General features: G+C 44.8%; 2 protein-coding genes across 4 annotated transcripts in view; both read left to right on the forward strand.

Moving 5' to 3' along the window:
- Positions 1-5,153, forward strand: part of Cramp1 (cramped chromatin regulator homolog 1) — a 49,786-nt gene extending 44,633 nt beyond the window's left edge. For 2 of the 3 annotated variants that reach the window (XM_052194624.1, XM_052194625.1), the window contains exon 21: positions 1,379-5,153. In XM_052194624.1, the coding sequence (XP_052050584.1) occupies positions 1,379-1,543 (165 nt within the window). In that variant the 3' untranslated portion in view covers positions 1,544-5,153. Of the gene's footprint in view, positions 1-310; positions 370-1,378 lie in introns of all 3 variants that reach the window. The other variant, XM_052194626.1, reaches the window with a different exon arrangement.
- A 761-nt stretch (positions 5,154-5,914) lies between these two features.
- Positions 5,915-22,761, forward strand: Jpt2 (Jupiter microtubule associated homolog 2). Its single transcript, XM_052195719.1, has 5 exons — positions 5,915-6,025; positions 10,372-10,520; positions 16,212-16,354; positions 19,495-19,543; positions 20,405-22,761. The coding sequence occupies exons 1-5, from the start codon at positions 5,982-5,984 to the stop codon at positions 20,590-20,592; spliced, it is 573 nt and encodes a 190-aa protein (XP_052051679.1). The 5' UTR covers positions 5,915-5,981; the 3' UTR covers positions 20,593-22,761.
- Positions 22,762-23,769: the final 1,008 nt, after the last annotated feature.

The following is a 23,769-nucleotide window of genomic DNA, read 5'->3' on the forward strand; positions in this document are numbered from 1 at the left end:
TGTTTTGAGGCAGGAAGTTGAACCCAGAGCTCATTGATTCTGATAAGTTGATGTCCAGTGAGATCCAGAGATCCTCCTGTCTATGATCCCCTAGCTGTGGTTACAGATGTTATTCCCTGCTTTCCTATGGATACTAGGGAGACAAACTCAAGACCTTGTGCCTACATGGAAAGCACTTCACTGACTCTCTGGAACCCTCTCTTGTACAATCTATGGTATTTCTTAAGGCCAATCACTATGGATTCTTTACTCAATAGGGCTCCTTGTAGCGCTAAATGTTACACACAAAAGACTGTTCTTTTCTTCCCAGTTATCATGGATGCTGTGAGTCCCTGGTTCCTATGAGATGGGCACTGCTGAAGCCTGGAGGTCAGAAATGCTGAGTCTCAAGCTAGCCAGACTCCCCAGTCAGCATTGCACTCTCCCTGGTGATGTGGCATTCAGGACCGTGGGCAGTACTAAATGCTTATCAAGTGAAGGAGACACATATCACCTGTAGAAAGAGCCAGTATATCTGGCGTGTCTTCCTAAGAACTCTTTGAGGGCCTTTGGAAAGGGCCCTCATCTTCTGGAAGTGTGATAGTAATTATTTATGAATACCGTGTTCTGAGGGGATCTGTGTGAAAGTGATGGGTGTAGTCTCTGGGGTAAGGGCATGAATACATAGATAGGCTAAGGCCTCGATATGTACTTGGGCTCGTCTTGCACTCATAATACTTCTGCCTTCTTCAGCTTCAAAACTTGTAGTTCCAAGGATCAAAAACCCCTGTCCTTGTGAGTGTTCCTCTCTAATGGAAAGAGACGGTATACCATGGCCATTCCCCAGGATAATGTCCTTACATATTTCTGTGTCCCTCGCTGTAGTTCTCTTTTTCCATCACTTACTGTGCTGAGCTTACGCTTTTCTAGTGTATCATGGATAACTGACTCGGCCTTCTCAGAGTGCATTTGCTGCATCTTTTTTTTTTTTTTTTTTTTTTTTTTTTTTGGTGGGAATGTTCTCTATTTGTATGCTCATGGACCTTATACCCACACTTGTGAGGCCCTGATCCTTTAGGAACCCTCATTAACTGTTCTCTGCTTGGTTTGATCTCTGCCTTCTCTTGTTACTGTTGGCCTTTCTATGGACTGTCTTCCTCATGGGTATCAGATGGAGTTGTCTCAGCATCTAGGTGTTTCATGTTCTCAGAGGCTTTCCTAGGATCATGTGCAGAGCATGCACTTACAGAATGTCCATGTGGTTAGACCGCAAAGGATTCCAAAATTCCTCATAGGGCAATAGGCTCCTTCCACTGGCATTCTGTTCTGGAGGTCAAGAGCCTCTAGTCAGGATGGTAAGCCATCCTCAGACTAATGTCTTGTCCCTTCTGCCCTACAGGTGGTGGATTCCCAGTTGGTGTGCATGATGAACGAGAACAGCATTGACTACATATCTCGGTTTAATGACCTGGCCCAAGAATTGTCCATCACTGAGCCTGGCCGCCGGGAGGTTCTTTTTGATGGTGGAGGAGGTGGTAATCCTGTTGGTGACCTCTCTCAGTGACTGTGCTTTGTAACATGGGCATCCTGGAATCCACAAGTGAGGTCTACAGAGCTGGCCCCATCAATCTGTCTGCACAGTAGAGAAAGTCAGCCCAGAATCCTGAGAAGACAGTGAACAGGAGCATAACAATACCCACATGCAAAGGAGCAGCCTGTGCAACAAGCAGGAGTCATACCATCCACAGGGGCCAGGACAAGCTGCCCTGAGAAGGGTAGTCCTCAGAAATCCTTCTGGTCTTGGAGCCATTGCAATCCTGTAGCCTATGTGGCATCCTGACTGTATGTCTGTGTATTGAGCCTTCCAAAGGGTTTCCTACTTGCAAGAGACATGCCTGGTGTTCATTTTGTCTGTGGAGCTGTTATATGTGAAGGGAGGCCACAGCCACTGCTGCTTTTTTTCTGATATCATTTTTTCCACTTGGCTGTTTTGTCTGCAGTGATGTTGCAAGGGACAGTGAGTATGGACCAGTCTTCTTGCCTGGTGGTATCTTCACCTAAGACACTTTCTGGATGCCTTGACCGTAAAGCAGAAGGGTCCCAGGGCCATGTAGGTAATGTTATCTCCCCAAGATTACTTAATCCTCACCTAGTGCTTCCTACCCAAACCATCCAGAGGTTTGGTTCTGCCTGGCAAGAGGAGGAGGAAAGAAAGTATGTTTCTTAGAGGTCGTATGAATGTTTTGTATGCTCTTGCAAAGCTGGTTGGGAATGGTTTTCTTCTGGTTTAAGAATTGGGAGATATGGACAAGGACTAGTAAGAGTCCTTGATCTAGGTGGCTCTGCTCTCTACCTATGCTTAATGCCTAGTTCCTTCTAAGTGATCTAAGATACCATTCCTCTCTACTGGTCGCCACCCTCACCCCCACCCTTAAATGCACTGCTATGTCTACAGATTTTATGCGCACTTAAATTTTTCATGTGTTATTGCTGGTATCTGAGGGGAGGCGAGTCTTTCTCCCAGGCTTTCTTTCTTTCTGTTCTGGGACCCAAGCCAAGTTTAGATGCCAGGGTGTAAGAAGAGCTCACAGCTTGATGATGTTTTAGCAACTCGCTTACGAAGTTCAGCGGTGGTCAGTCAGTTGTCATGATCAGGCCATCAGGCCATCCTGCTCAGAGTGGTGCCAAAAAGACTTCCATCCCCCTTCTGTGCCCTTAAGTAGCCCCTCACTGCTCACTCTCCACACATTAGCCACGGTTGACACCCCATCCCCCCTTTTTTTCCAAGACAGGGTTTCTGTGTATAATCCTGCTATCTTATAACTTGATTTATAGACTGCAGTGGGCTGGAGATCTACCTGTCTCTGCCTCCTGAGTGCTGGGCTGAAAGTCATGTGCTACCACACCCAGCTTTAAAGGTCCTTTTGAACTCCAAAAACTGCCACCTCTGTTTTCCACCTGTTCTAGCCTTCTTCCTTTGACCAAGCCAGCTCAGTCAGTCAACAGGTTCTCCAGCGTAGGAGGAGGATTAAAAAGAAAAAAGACAATACTGTAGCATGAGACTGAAAGTAGTCAATTCTGAGACTGAAGGCAGGTTTATTTTTTCCAATCCACTTTTATACCATTTTAATTACATGCAGGTATTAAGGGCGAGTAGTACAATGAGAATCAAGCAAGACAATAAACACAAAGCCCCGTCTGAGATGTCTGAGCCTACTTTGTCCTATCTTAATGTCAGATTCCTGCCAAGCAGCCCATTTCCTTGTCCTTGGTCAGTGTCAAGCTCCTTGGCCAGTGTCAGACTTCTGCTAAGCGACAGCACCCCAATGAGGCTCTCTGCACTCCTTGCACAGTAGTACATAAGACCAGCCCAGGCCCTTACTTCTTTCTATCTGCAATGAAGAAAGAGATGGAAATGGTCCCTTTTGGGACAGTTGATCCTGTTGTCTCACTGGCTACTACAAACCCTAGAATGCAGGCTCTAATCCAGAAACAATATAGGGGCTCTTGACAGTAAATTCCTTTACCTCCCAAGATCCTCCTGCCTCTGGTACTGGTAAAGGATCTGCCCCAAATGCTGACATGTGGACCCCTACAGCTGGTAAAAGTCGGACTGTTAGATGAGAAGAGCAGCATACGATGCCATCAAGAGACTGGTAAAGTAGCCAATGTTTCTTTACCCAGTTGTGTGCTTTCAGCAATGCCTTACTTAGCTGAAGGCATTTAGATCTTGGGACTGTAGACTGTACCAGGCTCAGCTTAGGCCACTGCTAGCTGCCATTCCTGTGTTTCAGATAGACTCTCCCACAACATTTATAAGCATGGGTGCTTGTAGAGTCATGGTAACAGCATGTAGAACTAGGTAGTTGGATTCTTAAGCTGGTTCCCATCAGGCAGTGAATGCTGTGAGGCACATGTTAGTCTGTGCTGTCTAAAAGGAGTTGAGACTATCTTGAGGAGCAGAGACTATAGCCCTTGTCACCGAGTAGCAAGCAAGGCATCAAATGGACTGGTGCTTTACTGTAAGGAAGCTGACAGGATTCCAGAAGATTCCACTGCTTCTTTAACGCCCAGCTATACTCATTTGCTCATCACCACCATCTTAAAGACAAATAGTGGCATTTGTAGCAGAGACTCGATGGATACAACTTCTCCCAGCCTGATCAAATATCCATGCAGAGAACCTGAAAACTGCTGAAGGTTAGAGTTTTTTTAAAAAAAACAAAACAAAAAAACAGCAAGAAAGGCTCCTAGGTTCTATATCTCCCTCTCTTCCTTTCCATCAGTTTAGATGGTTCCTGTTCCCTCGGGCTTCCTTTCCTCATTGGAACTTAGTGTGACATACATGCGGTCAGTCTTTGAGAAACCTTTTTGTTAATACTAATGTTTCTTAGACATGCTGATTCATCTTTTAAAAGATTGGGAACCTGTATCTCTGGTGCTTGCCATGGATTGTGCCCTAGAGAAGATGCTCAGGCGATCTGAAGTCCATATATCCTGTCGGGCATAGTACTTGCTCAGGGAGAGGGACTTCGGGGACATTTCATCTGTTGGTCAACCTTTTTTCCTACCCTCTTCTTTTTCATTCCTTGTGATAGCCTCTGCTAGGGGAGGTGTCGTTCAGTTTAGCAGCATTTTTAACCAGACCATATTGTTAGAAATGGTTAAACCGAGTTTAGAAGGAAATTGTTTTATGTACTTTTAAAACAAATCTCCCAAATGCATTCATGAGGAAATACCGTACTTTGTCTTAATTTAAAAAACAAAACTTTAAAAAAGGAAAGAAACCCACAATATATCTTCTCCAGAGGCCAGCCTGATGAGGTCAGTCCAGTTTTGGAAGCCCTGCACCTGCCAGACCCTTACTAGTACTAATTAGTAAGATCACGGCTGGAGGGTGCGCCCAGCAGACCGATCTCAGTGCTGTTTGCTTTGATAATCGTTAAGCCATATCATCTGAGGTTTCTGGCTTGAGATGTGAATTTGTTTTATAGACTATAAATATACAGTGTATGTATAAAGCAGAATGCCTGTCCTTCTGATTATTTTTTGTACCATATTGTAAATTACATTATTTATTCTTTACCAATTTTTTGGGAATAAAAGGTGTTTTGGTTATTTAATAAACAAAAACTGTTAAAACTTCGGCTAAAATTTCCAGTTTGGCTTGTAAATGTTTTTATTGTGCATAAATACATACTAATACTTCATCTAATAACTGTCTTTTGTGCCTGCTTTTAAAGCCAGTACGCTTAGGGTATTCAGATCTGGCACATTGCAGCGAGATGAGCGCTAAGGCCTGTAGATGCCCAGGAGATGAGTGAGGGTGGGTAGACCGACAGGTGGGCCTAAGAGAATGATGGTTGAGTGACCGCTGAATGCGGAGAGGTGGAAGTCATTACAGAATTAGCTGGGTTTTGTTAGTTTTTGGTTTTGTTTTTCGAAACAGGGTTTCTCTGTGTAGCCCTGGCTGTCCAGGAACTAACTCTGTAGACTAGGCTGGCCTCGAACCCAATCCGCCTGCCTCTGCCTCCTGAGTGCTAGGATTAAAGGAGTGCACCACCATTGCGCAGCTCTGTTATGAGTATATAGTGCGCTTCCCTGAACCCATCCTCCTGAAGGTACTGTAATCCCAATGAAACCTTCTGCTACCGCCGGCCTGAAACTTCCTAGTGCCATCCAGCTCGGGATAGGTCGGCAAAGATGCGGATTCGCACGGTGAGGCGTGTTGGTGTCCGGGGGTGGGGCGAGCTGTGAGCCAATGCTCACGCCTGAAGCTGTGAGAGGCGACTGCTGCGGCCAATCGTCTGTAAGCGCGATGCGGACCTCCAAGCCTCCTCTCATTGGGGGCGGGGGGAGGGTGAGGCATGGCTTCACGATAGGTTGCAGAAGCATGATTGGCGTAGGAGGCGTCCAACTGGTTTGGGCGGGTCCGGGTACCTGCGCGGGACCAAGCGGGAACCGCCGCGCGGCGGCTGTGGAAGCGCGGGGCGGCGGCCGACATGTTCCAGGGCGCGGACAGCCAAGCTGGCGAGTCGGGCTCCAGGTGAGCGGACCGGTGCTGGGGCCCGGGTGGGCGCGTAGCTGCAGCCACGTGGCCGGCGGGAGACCGTACAGATGCAGTGGGTGTAGCGCGGGGCTCCCCTGAGGGTACCGAGCGCGCTCTCCCGCAGGGCCTCGCAGGAGGGCTGGGGGGTGAGAGCCGAGTGGAGACCGGGCGGCGGGATTAGACACGTGGCTCTCCTGAAGCGCTTGCTCTGGAGAGAGGCTAGCCGGGCGCTGCGGAGCTGTTTGCCGCTTCCTGAGCCCTTCCCGTGTCCAGTTTGGTTGGTCACGACGACCTTTGGATGTGGCTGCGTGGCGGCAGCATTCTCAGACCCAGCCCACGGCCAGGTGTTGGTTGGATGCACTACTTACTGGTCCTCCCTGGCCGGGGACCTTTCCAACACAGTTTCCTCTGGACGTTCTGCGTTGCGTTGATAAAATGAAACTGGTGTTCGAATGGCTTTACGAGCTCCAGAAGTTCATTGTGGCATAGGCGTCTATGGAGAGGATTTTTTAGGAAAAGGAGAAAAATCTCCATTTGATATAGGGGTGAGGGGGAAAAGCGTGCTGCCTTAATTGGATGATGAAACGCAATTGGAAGCCTCCTTCTGGGCCATATTAGATAGAAAGCGTGCTTTGCATGGTAACTTACCTAGGTTGGGAGAAGATAGCAGCACCTAGTCTGACTTACTGCTCCAAAGCCGCACCTTGATTTTGTCTGAGTCTGTATTCCGGGGGTTCCTTTCTTCTAACTCTGTTTTTTTTTGTTTTTTTTTTTTTTTTGTTTTTTTGTCTCCTTGCTGAGGGATTTTCTTGTGCTGGGGATGTTTGAATTGTAAAAGCAATATGGTATTGCTATCATTCATCCATTAAAAATCACCAATCATGAAGAATGCGCCCCACGTCTATTTCTCATGGCTTTGTCCCAGACTTCTTGATTAGTTCCTAGAAGTTTTTCTGAAGCTCGCCATTGCAGGGAGGTCTGGGGGCATTGACAACCGTCGATATTTTCTTTCTCTCCAGTGCCATAGTTCACTTGAACTCCGGTGGCTTTTCATCTTTGCTTGTATCCCGTATATTCTCTCGTATAATTTGAGTATTTCTACTGGACCATTTAAGGGGTACTACAAAAGGAAAAAGTAATTGGAATTATGGATTTGGTCGTAAAATCTGAGTTGGCTAATCTCTCCCTAGAACCTTCTACTCCTTTGGTATTATTGTGATAATGGCTACTAGTAGCTTCCAGAAGGCCACACTGTGCCATTGTTCTGGGCCCTATTTATTGAAAGGCCTATTGAACTCTCATTTGTGAGACCCTGCTGGGGCAGCCTTAAGACTTGCATTGCTGCTGTAAGCTCTGCAGCTTGTGCTTGCTCCATTGTCTTTAAATGGAAGTAGACACTGCTCTTGCCCCAGTGGCTCATTGTCTTTGCCAAAACCTCCTATGTCACTTTACTTTCTTCTGCTTGTTTTCCAGTTAAAGTTTAGACAAGTCCACAAAAGCAATACTAAATCCTTATTTTCAATACCCATATTAACGTCAAAAACTATTTCCTGTATCCCCACGACAGACTCAATTTGGGCTTCATCTCCTCCAGAGATGGCTTTGAGGTTCCTGCTTCTGTTGTATCACATACAAGGAACACACACCATTGACATGCACGTCTGGCTGCCCTGTTAAATGACTTGATCACTCAGTGTTTTGTGTCTGAATAGCCACAGAGAGACTGGGAAGGTGAGAGTGTAGAATGAGGCCTGCCAGAGTCAAACACTCAGCAAGGTAGGATGCTGGGGCTTCTTGTAAAATGGTATTATTAAAATAAAGCTAGGAGTAGTCACACCCCTAGTCCCAGCACTTGGGACATGGAGGTAGAGGAATAGAAGTTCCAGGTTGTCACTGGCTACATAGTGAATTTGAGCACTGCAAGATCCCGAAAGACCAACTCTTTTCCACCCCAATAAGAAAATAATTGAAGTAGGAATTTTAACCCATGCTGGCATGTAACTCCATGCTGAATTTAGTTCTGTTCTAATGATTACAGGTCTCTTCTTAGAAAGAGATGGCTGTAGACCCAAGGCTGTTAGAGACAGGACAGTCTAGAAGAAGCTTAGGGACAGTTAGAACCAGGATTTGTAGATGGGCATTGAAGTCAGGTAGTCTTAACTTACCCATCAACTGCATTACAAGGTCTAAAATCTTGTTAAGTTCCCTTCTAATGGGCCCAGCTCTCTCTCTCTCTCTCTCTCTCTCTCTCTCTCTCTCTCTCTCACACACACACACACACACAGAGAGACAGACAGACAGACAGACAGACAGACAGACACACCTACCTTTTCAAAGGAACTTCTGTCCCTTTCTAAGACCCTTCAAGAAATGGTGACTGTTGATGGGGAGGTTTGACACATCCTCTTTTCCCTTCCTCCTAAGAAGATAGTGAACTGGCATCTGTGACTGGCACACTTTACACTGCCCTGCCTTAGGCCATCTGAGAACTCCATTCCCATTAAATTGCAATGATGGATAGCGTATTAGCTCTTTGGATGAAACAAACACATTTTTGTTGCTAACTAACTCTTGGAGCCGTTGGTTGCTGTGTTATATAGCTGTTCAGTTGGTCCTAGCCTCCACTCTTGCTTTTATGTGGCAATCAGTCATTAATTTTAAATATTTCCCTAAATATTCAAGGTCATGCAGTCTCATGGTTAGGCCTAGTGTGAGGGTGGAACTAGGTGTAAAAACACCTTTAATCCCTGTAGTGGGAGGCAGAGGCGGGAACTTTCTGTGAGTGGGAGGCTGGTCAGTTTTACATATAGTTCTAGGACAGCCACAATTTCATCAGCTGCAGAGATAACCATATGCCCAAGAGGGGGGACGGCAAATATAGGCCATTCACTGGTTTAAAATTCACTTTCAAGTGGCCTCTCTTTAAAACACATGTCTTGTTTTATTTTTAAGATGGTCTCTGGTAGCCTTTACTGGCTTTGAATGCACTATATAGGGGAGGATAACTTTGGGTTTTGTTTTTGAGGCAGAGTCTCTTTATGTAGGTAGCCCTGACTGTTCTGGAACTTACTATGTCACCGATCCACCTGCCTCTGCCTCCTGGGTGCTGGGATGAAAGGCATGAGCCACCATGCCTGACTAAGGATAACCTTTGAACTACTGATCTTTCTACCTCCACCTTCCAAGTGGTGGAATCACAGGTATTAGCTTGCATCCCTGACTAAAAGGCATTTAAAAAGTTTAACCAGGTGTCTGAAAATAGGCATATGAAGTCTTTCACCATATTGCAGTTGTATGCCTGTGCTCTGGACATCAGGGCAGAGCTTTGAGGTAATGCCATAGGTCTTCAGCTGCTGCATTAAAAACAATCCACTTTTAGACTTCCCATTAGTGCCAGACGGAGTTCCCAAAGTTTGAGACTTGAGGTAGAAACTACTGTTTGTAGCTAAGTCATAGAAACCACATTTTTTGTGGATGTTTGTTTAAAAGCTGTGCTTGTAGAATATCAATTTCGAGAGGAATGCTCATTCCGTAAGACCATACTGCCATTGGGTGGTTGTTTTCTTTCTAGTCTAGGCATTTCAATATAGATTCCTACAGTGAGTCTTTTAAGTCAGCAATTACTTTCAGGGATGATGACTCTAAGATAAAGAGAAATGTGGGACTTGTTAAAAGACACATAAGGAGGCTGGATTAAAATTCAATAAAAGGATCTAAGGGTTAAACTACACCCTAATGCCTTCCTAAAAGTCTCTGAAAAACACAAGGCGAGCCCCTTTACCTTATACTCAGATCAGGCCTGACTCTCCATATTAGAATCTATAAGTTCTGTCAGGGGAGTCCCTGGCTACCATGGCTGTGAATCAGAAAGGTTGGTAAAGGTAGCGATTTGCTTCCATGTGAGCTCCACGGCAAAGCTGAAGACAGCATGGAGAGAAAAGCAAAGGAGTCTCTCTTTAATCACATGCTTTATCTGGATCAGACTCTAAAATAATATTGGCAAAATATTAAAGCCAAATTTTGATCCTAATTACTAAGTAATTTGACTCAAAAAATGAAAAGTTCCTTATGTGGTTCACCTTACCCCTACTCCTGTGAATATGACAGTGTCTTTCTGTGGAACCCAACTTGGGCTTGAACTCTAAATTCTGCCTCCGTCTCCCAGGTGCTGGGATTTCCAGGCCTGTACCATCACACTTTGTAATGAGGCCAGCTTTCGTTCACGTCATTACTGTTTGGTTTTGGGTCAGACGACAGGAAAGAGACCATCAGCACCAATCCTAGTGAATCTTGGGAATCTGTTGGTCGGATATCAGTGACTCGTGTTCACTCTCTGCTTGTAGATCCATGAAGCCCCCAGGAGGAGAATCGAGCGATCTTTTTGGAAGTCCAGAAGAAAGTATTCCTTCAAGCAAGCCTAATAGGATGGCATCTAATATTTTCGGACCAACTGAAGAACCTAAAAACATACCCAAGAGGACAAATCCTCCAGGTGTGGACTTTATACTTCTCAGATTCCTTGGCCTTAAACTCTAATGTTCTTTTTAAAAATCTGTCTGACAAGCTTCTGTTGCTGTCGTGAAACACCAGGACCAAAGCAAGCTGGGGAGGAAAGGGTTTATTTGGCCTACACTTCGACATCACTGTTCATCACTGAAGGAAGTGAGGACAGGAACTCGGGCCAGGGCAGGAACTGATGTAGAGATCATGGAGGAGTGCTACTTATTGGCTTGTTCCTTACAGCTTGCCCAACTTGCTTTCTTATAGAACCCAGGACCACCTGTCCAGCAATGGCCCCACCCATATGGGTGCAGCCCTCCCACATCAATCATAGTTAAGAGAATGCCCTAAAGGGGCTGCTGAGATGGCTCAGTAGTTAAGAGTACTGACTGCTCTTCTGAAGGTACAGAGTTCAAATCCCAGCAACCACATGGTGGCTCACAACCATCTGTAATGAGGTCTGATGCCCTGTTCTGGTGTGTCTGAAGACAGCTACAATGTACTTACATATAACAATAAATACATCTTATTAAACAAAAGAAAAAGAAAATGCCCTAAAGGCTTGCTGCAGCTCTGTCTTAAGAGTCATTTTTCTAATTGAGCTCCCTCCCCTCATGATTATAGCTTATGTCAAAATGACATGAAATAGTTCTGGATTGTTTTGGTTTCTGAGACAAGGTTCTCTATGTGGATCAGGCTAGCCTGGAACTCACAGAGATCTGCCTGGAGTGTTGGGATTAAAGCCCTGTGCTGCCATGCTGAGCTAGTTCTGGGCTTTGGTTTGCCTTTTGTTATCTGAAGGCAGTCCTCTGTGTAGCCCAGACTGTGAGCTCAAAGCCTTTCTGCTTGTCTCCCAAGTGCTGGGAGTGTGGAGCGTGTGCCTGCCTCTCTTTGCTTTCTGTATATCGATCCTTTTAGATAACCTTCTGTAGCACCTTGTTCTTTGTTGTCAACAGTATATTTAGAAGGAGAGAAGGCTTTCCTTGGCTGTCACCTCATGAAGGTGCTCCATCGACTTGGCAGTATTTGCTGAGTACAGTTGCTGAGGCTTCTGGCTGGGTGAGGGTTTCTAGTCTCTGAGCCCCTAATCTGAAATTTCATGCAAATTGTGCATTCAGATGTTTTTCTTAGGAAGAGTTTTTTTCAGTGCGATTGAATTTCTAGAGTGTTCACCTCGGTACAGTTCTCTAACATTCCCTACTGTTACCAGGGAAAGTTTTTGAAAAGTCTTTAGTTGGTCTTGGTATTAGATGTCTGTTATCTCAGACCTCAAGAGACTGCAGAAGATTATGGAGTTTGGGGCTAAGTTAACTAAGCTAACTTAGTGAGACACTGTCTCAAAAAAAGGCGGCAAACACCTTGGGTGATAAACTATCCTGGGGCCTTTCTCTTATCTATATCCGGTTTTGAAAAGCTAGATTTGTTCTAGCCTTGTAAGCCTGGAGGGCTGCATATGGAGTCCACATGCTGGAAAAGGACGAAGGCCTTGTGTCAGTTATTAAAAAAGATTTTTTTCAATGAAATACAAATGAACAAGAGCTGGATTTTGGGAGGCAGTGGTGGTGCACACCTTTAAGCAGCACACTAGGGAGGCAGAAACAGACAGATCTCTGTGAGTTTGAGACCAGCCTGGTCTACATAGTGAATTCCAGGCCAGCCAGGGTTACACAGAGAAACCCTGTCTTGAACAAGTCGACAAAAGCTGGCTTTTGTTTGTTTTCTTAGGGTCTGGGTTGGAGTTGTTGCTTGTGTATGTGAGCCCTCTTGGCCTTCCTTCCACAGAGTTGTCTTTAGGCCTGCCCCAGTGGCAAGCCAAATTCCCTGGAGAACATGGTGTGCTACTGTACCCATCTCCCAAGGCCCCCTTAATGCTCAGCGGGGTCACCTAGTCCATGCTGTGCATGATCATAAATGTAGTGACAGCCATCTTGTTGCAATGACCAGATTTCTGTGACAAGTTTTGGAGCTTGTTTTCTGTCCTGTTAGAACAGGGCTCTTTTGAAAATAGTCTCTGAGGACAGAAAGGCACAACCACTGGTCCATTCCCTGAGGGTTTGGACACCCTGCTGTACTCAGTCTTTTGAACTTAGTCCTCCAGCACTCACAACATTGGGATCTTGGTGAGAAGTGTGCAGAGCAGAGATAATTTAACTGTGAGATCATGGAAGGTCTGCTGGGATTGCTTGTCCTTTGGTGTCTCATATTCATTAGTCTTCATGTTCCTTATTTCTTGTATATATCTTTATAAATTATTCTCTTATTTGCCTGACAACATTGATCTTTGTTGATGGCTTAGTGTTTACATACTTTGCATATATTTTCACTTCATCCCCACTACAACCCTAGAAGGTGGATGTTTCCTCTCTTATAGCAGCAGAAACTGAAACCCAGGGAAGTTCCTGACATGACTGAACCTCGCAGCTAGTCATTGGCAGAATTGGCCTTTGGATCTAGTTTTCATGTTTCTAGAGGTCCATGCTGTAAATTAACCTAAATCTGCACACAGGGGCACATGCCTATAATCCCTGCATTTGAGATATAGAGGCAGAAGGATCAGGAGATGTAAGCTAACCTGAGCTATATGAGACCCTGTTTCAGAAAGCAAATAAACTGACCAGAATATATCCATTGAGAGAAGCTTCTGAAAGGATAATTGCTGGATCATTGGTTACATGAATTTAAAATACACATTTAGTCTAAAGAGGTTGGCCATAGTGTTCGTGCTTGATTCAGTCAATGTAGTGTTTAATTTATTGTGTGTGTATGTAGAAGCCAGAAGGTGTCCAGTTCCTTGGAACAGGAGTTACAGGCATTGGTGGGCTGCTGCATGGGTTCTGGGAACCAAACCAAGACCCTTGCAAGAGCAGTAATCTCCCCAACCTCTATCATACGATTTCTAAAAGTTTATTTTGAACTTAGTTTTCCTTAGTAAACTACCAGGCACACCATGTGGCTGCTCCTTTATAGAGTTGGAAGCAGAACTCTTGTTCAAGATAGACTTACTTGGGAAGTAGCAGGTTTCTAATTTCAAGAAAATTGAGGATCTTGGTGACCAGAGGGAAAGGATACGTAGAAGTCTCTGGAAAGCCAGTGCTGTTCTGAGCAGTGCTTAACCTGTAGGGTAAGCTCCCCGTGATATGTCCTGAGAACTTTCCAGTGCTCTGTTTCACTTTTTTGTTTGTTTGTTTTTTTGGTTTTGGTTTTTTGTTTGTTTGTTTGTTTGTTTTTTGGATTTTGGAAGTTTCACCTTAGCTTCTTAGTCATCCCTTCTGCCTTAGCCTGGTGGGTTGTTACAAGCTGTTTTGCTTTCTGTTTAAATCAAGCTGAATTTGTATAATAAAGTGAGCTTCTGTGGACAGCCAAGAATAACCTTGGGAACAGCGCCTCTTCCTTCCTTCCCTCACAGTCCGGCACCTTTGCTGGGATGCTCATAGCACAGCCGCTCTTCACCAGCGGCAGAGACTTAGTATCCGCTAGTTACCTTGGGGTCAGTTATTGTTCAGAAGGTAGAAATCAGAAGAGCCGCACAGCACTAAGCAGGGACTGGTACGGAGCCCTTCCCCCACACTGCCCTGCCTTCTCCAGGCAGGAGTGCTCAGTGTGGGGACCGATCCCAGGAGGACTGTGGCTGAGGTTCAGAAAAGTTTTTCCAAAGATGCAGTTTCTTGATATCCCTAAAAGTTTTACTTCTTCCTTTAAAAGATAGGCCTCACCTAATCCACTTCTGTGCACAATTACAAGCCTCCCAAAGTAGGTGTATTTTTGTATTTACTTTAGTGGGTCCTTATGTCTTGACCTTTCCACCCCAGTCCCCTCCAGCACCAGGTAAGAGACACAGAGGTTAGTTGGGAAATGGGGCTTAGAGCTCTGTAAACTACTTCCCGCTAGTTAGGGGCAGTGAGTTCTGTGGGGCAAATCTAATCTTTCTCTTGTGAGGATATCCAACTTCTCACCTCTTCTCTGGACCAGTTGACAAACCAGCAGGAGCACCTCTTCTTAGGGGGCCCGTCTGCATGTGTCTGTCTGTCTGTCTCTCTCTCTCTCTCTGTCTCTCCCTCTCTCTGTTTCTCGTCCCCCCTCCCCCCTGCCCCCGCACCCCCCCCCCCCCCAGTGCTCTGGCATTTATTTCCTCTCCAGAGTCCCAGATTTAAACTGTCTGCAGCTGGCAAAGAGCACGCACAAAGCAAATAGTCTGTTCCTGTGGACAATCTGAAGCAGTCCCATATCCCATAACTGGGATTTTTAAGACACCATAATTCTCACTACATTTTCCCCTTCCTGTTTTATGTCAATAATTGTACTGTGTTTGGTAAGAAATAATAAAGAGACATCAGTGAACTATTTTTCAAGTCGGTGGCTAAAGATTTCCTTTTTCCTTTCTTTCTATAAACTGGTGACTCTTGTCTGGAACGGCTTGTACTTTTTGCTGCAAGAGGGCAGGCTAGTACCCTGCGCGTCCCATGTGAACCTGCACTCACTTGACCAGCAGCAGCTTTTACCTCAGCCCACCCCATCCCCATCCTTCTTTTAGAAAAACTTTTGTAGCTGAAAACTGCTTGATCCCTTCTCTGATAGAAAGTACTGTATTTCTTACAGTTAATGCACCAGCTATTTTGAGTTCTGAAGCTTTCACAGCCTTACAATTTCTTTTTAAATGGCTAAATTCACAAAGCAATAGGCATTTTGATATTTGAGGGTCTCACACAGGTTCCATGGCTGCTCTGTTATGGTAGAGGATGTGTTCTTCCTGGAAGACAGTGTTCCGTAGCGTATGGAGGCATAGCTAGCTTGGAGTGAGTGGTTACACTATAGGCTCTTGTCCTGGGAACTGTAGCAACTTATAGAATCCTCGAACCTACCAAGACTCTGCCCATTTGTTGTCCTTACTGTTAATTGAGGAACTGGAGACCCAGGAAGGCCAGGTAACTTAGTACAACATGAGTGGGGTATTTTTCCATTGTGGATTATAGCTTCAGTTGGGATGCTAGAGCCATAACTTCAACAGATTCTCCCTCCATCAGGCATAATGCTTTGGAGAAGGTGGGTGCTTGATACCTGCTGAGTGAAGACATCAGTTAGTATTTCATACCTTTTTGCCTAACACAGGCACAAGTGCATTATGTCCAGGCCAGGGGCCATAAGATCTGCTTGAGATGTACATTTCTATCAGTTTAGTAAACTCACAGTGGACAGCAAGAATCATGTCTCTTAACTTGTTGGCATCTTTTCATTACTAGACCTTCTAGCCAGAAAGAGGCCAGAGTGACTAACCTTATTTTCCAGATTATAGGTTCACCATGAATAGCGGTGAACTAAAACCTCTAATTATTTGCTTTTGATTTGCTTAAGAACTCTTCCTGATTAACAAAAGAGACTTTCCCACTGAAAACTTACACTGTTCAGCATAAGGGAACTCTGGGGAGAGCTGATGTTTTATTCCTTTATCTTTTAGAATCCAGGCTCAGGTCAGTTTGACTATACACGTGAACACTGTAGCAGACCGGATTAGGCACTGGCTGGGATGTAAGGCTTCAGGGACTTGGAGTAATTGTCCCACTCTCTCACCTGGAACTTTGGAAGGCATTAAGTCTCCTGTGAAAGGTCATCTCTCAGGGTGACAGTGATGGCACAGCATCCATCAGTGGGAGCTCTGACATTCACTCTTCTGTGATTGTTCCTGCAGGAGGCAAAGGAAGTGGGATCTTCGACGAATCGACTCCTGTGCAAACTCGACAACGTTTGAATCCACCGGGTGGGAAGACCAGTGACATATTTGGGTCCCCAGTCACTGCCACTGCGCCTCTGGCACACCCAAACAAGCCCAAGGTATGGACTACATTCCTATAGCCAGATAGGAGAGGAAGATAAAAGTTGTGTCAAGCTCACTTTTCAAAAAGTTCCAAAGCAAGTGTGACATACTATCAGTAAGAGACAGAAAGGCCATGTGTGTGGTCATTCATTTAGTTGGAGTCACCCAGGAAACATGTTTCATCCTTATGACTGAAGACCTGGAGAAAAGAGTTGTGTTCACCTCTACACACAGCAGCCACCAAGTACCTGACGGTGCTGTTCTACTTTGTGTCCCTGAGGTCTGTGACTAAGCACATAGTGTAAGGATTTGTTTGATCTTTGTTGAGTTTTTGAAAGGAAATGTGGTAGGTCTGTTTTTTACATACCTGGGCTTTGTGTAACTGGAATTCTACATTTTAGCTTACCCACCAAAAAAAAAAAAAAAAAAAAAAAAAGTCACACAATCCAGGTGCTTTATTTAAAAGCCTTGATTGGGCAGGTTTTGGAGCTATTTTAACTATATCCCAGCCATATGTCCCTTGTTACTTACTGTTTGTCCTACCCACGTGCTCGTGGTCCTTTTCCTCTCAGAGCTGTTCCCTCCTCCTTTGGTCTCTTCTTCTTTCTCTGCCCTTTTCTCTTTACCTGCAACCCCAGCCAGGTAACTAAAAACCTGCCAGCAAGGTTACTAGCATCATTTGGTGTATGAGAGGGTCTCCCGGGGCAGTTGTGACCAGATGAGGGGGGAGCAGTATTTAGCATTTGAATACCAGCAGCATCAGACCAGCCTCTTACACTTTGTCACTCGAGACCACTACTCTACCCCAGCACCTTCTCAGCCCCCAGTGATGGCTCTTGATGAGTTTTTCCTCCACAAGAGTGAGCTCGTGTTAGTTACCTTTAAGGATTATGGATCTCAGGTCTCTTCTGATCCAGTGAAGGCACCCATGTATTAAGATAAACATGTAATTGCAATGGATTAAAATGCATCATTTTGCATTTGTTGGTTCAAAAATGAATAAATTTTAGACCTTTAGAGAATGCCAGAAAAGCAGCTCATTCAGTTTGTTGCAAAAAAAAGAAAAGTGTTTAGCCAAGCTGGGCATAGTGGCACGTGCCTCTAATCCCACCACTCAGGAGACAGAGGTAAGTGGATTTCTGTTATTTCAAGGCCAGTGGGTTCCAGGATAGGGCCACTTAGAGAGACCCTGTCTGAACACACCCACTCCTCCCCCCAAAAAAACGCAACAACAACAAAAAACCTGTTTAATCAGCATATCCTGCATGAAGTGTAGAGAATACCTACTAAAGAAAAGTCCCCATTACCAAAGTATTATGGGATACTTGCAAGGTGGGAGCATAGGTAAAGCTGCTCCCGCCCTGGCCTAAGGCTTGAGTCTGATTCCTGGGACCCATGAGGTAGGAGAGAACAATCTCGAAAACTGTCTTCTGACTCAGTATGCACATCCTAACAGCACTCCACTCCTACCCCACCAGTACCCTGAAAAAATAGGTGTTCTCTAGAGTTGAGCTCAATGCAGTTTACCTGTGAGCTATTTGGGAGGATGGTGCAGCAGAATAGAGACTTGGAGCCCAGCTGAGAGGCACAGTGAGGTGATAGCTGGAAAATAAATATCCCAGCTCTGAAGCAATGTAGGAATAGTAATAGGATATCAGCATTTGTAAACCTGGCCCTGAAGGGGGGGTAGACTTAGATAATACCCAGTATCGGTTAACAGAACAAAGAACCAGCCTAAGGCTTCCTAAGTAGAAGTCCATCAGAGGCTTCCTAGTAGAAGCCCATCAGAGACCATCTCAGGTCAGTTTCTCCCAAAAGTCAAACCTAAGTAGGCTCAAAACCACAGTTTTTAAAGGCAAATTCTCTCTTGTCGGCATGGCGGTACACACCTTTAATCCCAGCATTTGAGAGGAAAAGGCAGGCGGGTCTCTTGAGTTCCAGGCCTGGTGTACATAGTGAGACTGTCTCAAAACAGAAACAGGTGGTCTTCTTATTATCCCAGGCTGACTTGAAACTCTTGGCTGACATTGCAGGGTGAGCCATCATATCTTGATGAAATTTAAATTTAAATATTTTTTATTATCGATTTATGATTTTTGTGTTATTCCAGGGACATATGGACTTAGGCCTTGTGCATTCTGGGCATGTGCTCTACCCACTGAGCCATATCCCAGCCTATACTTTCCTTACGAGAAAAGTTGTTCATATACACACGTACTGTATTATATGTCAGAGCTTCTTGTTTGACAGGGCAACATTTGATTATGTGGCCAAATTATTTATTTGGTTTGTTCATTTGTCTGCTTTGAGCCACACATTCAAATGTTGTGTTGTCAAAACAAGACGTCCTGATATACTACAGTGTAGATGAAGCTATGAAACATGCTGGTGGTTTTTTTAGGAAATAATTTTATAATTTAGAGTCTGTTGTGGCTACTTTTTAAAAAGCTATGCCTTAGGGTATTTATGAAAAAATAAAGTAACTGGGGCTCTGAGAAGCTGGCAGTGAGCTGATGTCACTGTTGTGGCACAGTGAGTTACATGGGCTCAGTCACAGGCTGGGGCTCAAGCGCACAGAGGCTCTTGCATGCTAGAGAAGCACTTTGTTATTTAGCATGCTAGAGGAGTAGTTTGTTATTTAGTAACCTACTAGTTTGTTTATTGTAAAATTGTATTATTTTTAGTTACGTGTAGGTATGTCAGCATGTGTGTATGTATGCATAATAATCCCTTGGAGCAGGAGTTCCAGACAACTGTATCTAGAAATTGGTCTCTGGTCCTACAGAAGAACAGCAAAAGCCTTAACCACTGAGCCATCTTCAGCCTACCATAAACATTTTAAAGGTTAAAAATAACACAGACTCTGTAGTGGGGCCAGTAACCCCCACCTCTTCAGGAGGAAGCTGAGGTTCAGTGCCTGCTTACTTGCAAAGTGAGTTCAAGCCCAGATTTTGGAAAATTTGATAAGACCCTGACTCAGAAAGTAAAAATAATCCTGAGGATGTGGCCTGGTGGTCAGTAGAATACTTCCCTAGCAGGGTGTAACTTTAAGATTGCATGGCCAGGGGGACACAATTAAAACTAAGCCAGCCATTCATCCCTAAATTTTCATTGTCTACCTGAGTGAGCACTAACCTGGTGGCTTATCTTGCTGCAGGATCATGTTTTGCTCTGTGAAGGTGAAGACTCTAAGTCTGACCTGAAAGGTAAGCTTATGTCCTGCCCCTTCTGTATCCCAGAGAAATAGCTCATGCACTTTGTAGCATTGCTCTGCCGTCGAAACAACTGACAAAAGCAAGCGTGAGAGGGAGGCTCTGATAGATCCGTGTTTAGAGAAGCCTAGGGGCGTGAGCTGGGCTCCTGCTAGGAATGCTGCTAGGTTTCCTTCTCTCTAGAAGAGTGTTTCTCAGCCTTCTAATGCTGGGACTCTTTAAACACAGTTCCTCATGTTTTGGTGACCCCCAACCATAGAGTTATTTTGCTACTATCATGAATCGTAATGTAAATGTCTGTGTTTTCTGATGGTCTTAGGTGACCCCCGTGAAAGGGTGATTCGACACCCCCCTCTCCAGGGGTGTCTTAAGTTTTACTGCTATGAACAGACACCATGACCAAGGCAAGTCTTATGAAGGACAACATTTAATTGGGCTGACTTACAGGTTCAGAGGTTCAGTCCATTCTCATCAAGGCAGAAACCAGGCAGGTGTGGTACAAGGCTGAGCTGAGAGCTCTACATCTTCATCTAAAGGATGCTAGCAGAATACTGGCTTCCGGGCAGCTAGGATGAGAGTCTTAAGGCCCACCCCCACAGTGACACACCTATTCCAACAGGGTCACTTCTAATAGTGTCACTTCCTTGGCTGAGCATACACAAACCATCACAAGGGTTTGGATACAGTTTGAGAGCCACTATCCAAAACGCTTCATGAGCTTGCGATCAGTCTTCAGACTTCAGAACTTACTAGCTGTGCTGTGACACTGACTTGCAGTTAGTGCAGCTTGCTTCATAGTGTAGTGGTCTATGTATTATTGCCTTTCATGGACTTTTGTTGATTTTTATCCTACAGCCGCAACAAACTCCACACCCAGAGGAGAGCATGGCGAGAAAGGAAGCTCAAAAGAAGTAGAGCATGCAAAGATACCGGAGCCCACACCTACAGTTGACAGTCATGAGCCCAGGCTGGGGCCACGACCTCGCTCCCACAACAAAGTCCTGAACCCACCAGGAGGCAAATCCAGCATCTCTTTCTATTGAGAAGCTCCTGCTCTGTAACTAGATCAGACAGAGATATAGAGTATTGAATGTTAGTGTTTCCTTTAACTCAGATGAGTTGGGGTGGGAGAGGGTTTGTCATGTGTGTAGGGTTGACTGCTCATAGGCCTTGTTGTCATTGGAAGAGCTGCACAGAGGACTGTCTGTGCCTTCTAGACTGCCAAGACATACATTGTGGGGATAAACTGGGATGTTCTGGTCCCTCCTCTCTAGTTGCTGTCTGTGAAACAGATCTGTAAAGTTGTGGGGAAGGCAGAAGAGCTGGTGCCCATTAACAGAAGGATGGCCAGGGTCTTTCTCATCCTTGTGTCAGCAGTCTGCTGGCTGTTGGGCATCTAAGTATGGTTTGGTTGAAAAAGAACCCAAACTACCCTCGCTGTGGTATGGAGGAGACACATATAAACAGAAACTCTTAAAGACAAAGTGACGTCTACATTAAGCCTTTCAGGAAATGCCTATCACTAACTGCTTCCACCTCTGAGATACCTCGGAACCCTAATGTCTCCTCTCTTCCCCACATTATGTCACTCTGTAGTACCGAAACATGATTGCTCTTTGTGGTAGCAGTCAAAAGGAAATCAAGCCGTTATTCTCAGTCCTGTCCTAGGTGGAAGGTTTTTTTTTTTGTTTTGTTTTGTTTTGTTTTGTTTTTTTTAATACACCAATCTTCTGAGTTGTCCCATACCTGCACCTAAATCCATGGCCAGTTCTGAGGTAGCAGTCTGTCTTCCTCTACGGTTGGCTTGGTTCCTGTCATGCCAGATTTGTATGTGGGTTGTTCCTTCTGTTTCTTTCATCAGCCTTAAGCACAGGCCTTAGTTGCACACCTGTGAGGGGTTCTCCCTACACTAAGGTCTCTGGCCTCTGCAGGGCCAGATGTGTCCAGGTGTTGGGTGGATTCCTGTTCTCCTGCCTTGCCTTGTTCCCTTAGTTGGGAGGAAAGCCTGCTAAAGGACGTTGGCTTGGCTGCTTTAGCAATGTATGGAAAGGTGTTTTTAGTGTCAGCTTCTTACAAATACCTGTGCATTGCTTCAACACTTAGAAAAGTGCTACTCTGTACACCAAAGCACAAAAGCTGCCTTTAGAAAGCTTTAGACTTCTTGACCTTGCTTAGGCCAGGATACTAAGTGTTTTGGCAGTAAGGTCAGAACTGTCATTTGACAGCAGAGGTACTGGGCTCCAGAGTCATGTCACTTCCTGTCATCCAAATGTCCCTCCTGAGGAATTCCTTGTTTCCCTTCTGGTGTGCATCTGTGAAAAGGGTTTCTAAGTGGTGCTACTTTTGCTTCTAGTGCCTACAGAGAGCTTCACAGCAGGTGCCAAAAAGGCCCTCAGTAAATTTTGGAAATGTGGTGATCCTGTAGTCACACGCCGACCTACAAGTGCCTGCAGGAGCCACCTGCCGAGCTCGGCTTCCTACCTGGTCTATTGAGGGGTCTGACCGTGGCTCTGTCAACCAAAGAGTTTCCCTCTTCTGCTACCCTGTATCCTGAAGCCAAATGAAATGTCTTACATGTATGAAATTCTGTAACAACTCAAATGGTTTGCGGTTCAGTCATGAGGATGTCTTTTGGAATTCAGATCATTTTTTTTTCCATTTAAGAAAATGTCCTAAATGATGTTGGCTTTATTTAGCCCAGACACTAACTTCTTTAGCTTATAAGGAAATAATACAATGATAGAAATAAACCTTTTATAACTGCTCTCTTTAGTAGAAAATGATTTGTGAGTTCCAAATTGGATTGTCAAGAGGAATCTTACATCATCGCCATGCTGATCCCGTTGTTAGCCCAGTGAGAGAAAAGCTTCAAGCTCCACCTGCTGTCCTGGATGGCTGGGAGGACATGGGGAGCTGCGACAGTGACCCACAGCAGCAGCTGCCTTACTCAGCTCCTTGTCCTTCTGTCTCTTCCGCTGCAGCTGGGCTCAGTGCAAATCTGAATTAATGCCCAGCTAAACCCAGTGGTATACACTTGTCACCTACATTACGCCTTAAAATTTTAAGTGTATTTGGTGCCAACATTTTTCTATCGCTGTGTCAAGAGTAAGAAACCTGTCCATACATCATAATGCTATTTTGATAGGAACATTTTGTTATTTTTATGAGGCAGAACTGGGTATAATGGTTGAATTAAACTTAGTAACCACGTACAGCCTGTGTGTGTTCATGTGTATGTGCTTCTCCATAGTTGTTTGATGGGTTGGGGTGTCAGTGTTCAACTCTGACCCTTTTTTTATAGCTTCCCATTGGTAAAGTTCACTTCTCCCTTCCTTGGTCTAGAAATGCCCAGTATAATCATCCTTAAGATTTGAACAGTTAATCAGGAATATGCTGTAATCTACTATTCAGTTTTCTATAGTTGGAGTTTATGCTTTGGGACAAGTAATATGAGAAAACCTGCTCCAATTTGACTTCAGAATGCCCCAGTGACCCAGTAACAAGCCTTGTGGTAACTAGGTGGGTTGGCCAGCTATTTAGCTGTGTTAGATCGAAGCCCTTAGAGAAGATACATTTTCAAATAGTCACTGAGCAAACTTCATATCCAGATTAAATTACGTGGTATGATGGTTTGTATATGCTTGGTCCAGGGAGTGGCACTTTTAAAAGGTGTGGCTCTATTGGAGTAGGTGTGTCACTGGGCACAGGCTTTAAGACCTTAATCCTAGTTGTCTAGAGGTCAGTCCTAGCATCCTTTAGATGAAGATATAGAACTCTGCTCTGCCTGTATCATACCTGCCTAGATTCTGCCATACTTCCCACCTTGATGATAATGGACTGAACCTGTAAGCCAGTCCCAATTAGATGTTTTTCTTTATAAGACTTGACTTGGTCATAGTGTTTATTCACAGCAATAAAACCCTAGCTAAAACGGATTGTGTCAGGGTGACTGCCTGTTTGGAAGAATCTCCCAGAAGTTTCACATTCTGAATGCTCGACTGAGGCTTCACAAGCTGGGAATGGCCATAAACGCCTTTAATCGTGGCACTTGGAAGGCAGAGAGAAGCAGCTGGGTCTCTTGAGTTCAAGAACAGCCAGGACTATGTTGACTGGGTGACATTGGCCTCACAAAGCCAATGTGTTACCCAGAGCAACATCTTACCTTGTTTATCTACACATAATTAGAAATGTAGTGAGTTTCATGAACTGGGTTAGAAACT

This window comes from Apodemus sylvaticus, chromosome 10 (assembly GCF_947179515.1).
Source record: "Apodemus sylvaticus chromosome 10, mApoSyl1.1, whole genome shotgun sequence".
Taxonomy (NCBI): domain Eukaryota; kingdom Metazoa; phylum Chordata; class Mammalia; order Rodentia; family Muridae; genus Apodemus; species Apodemus sylvaticus.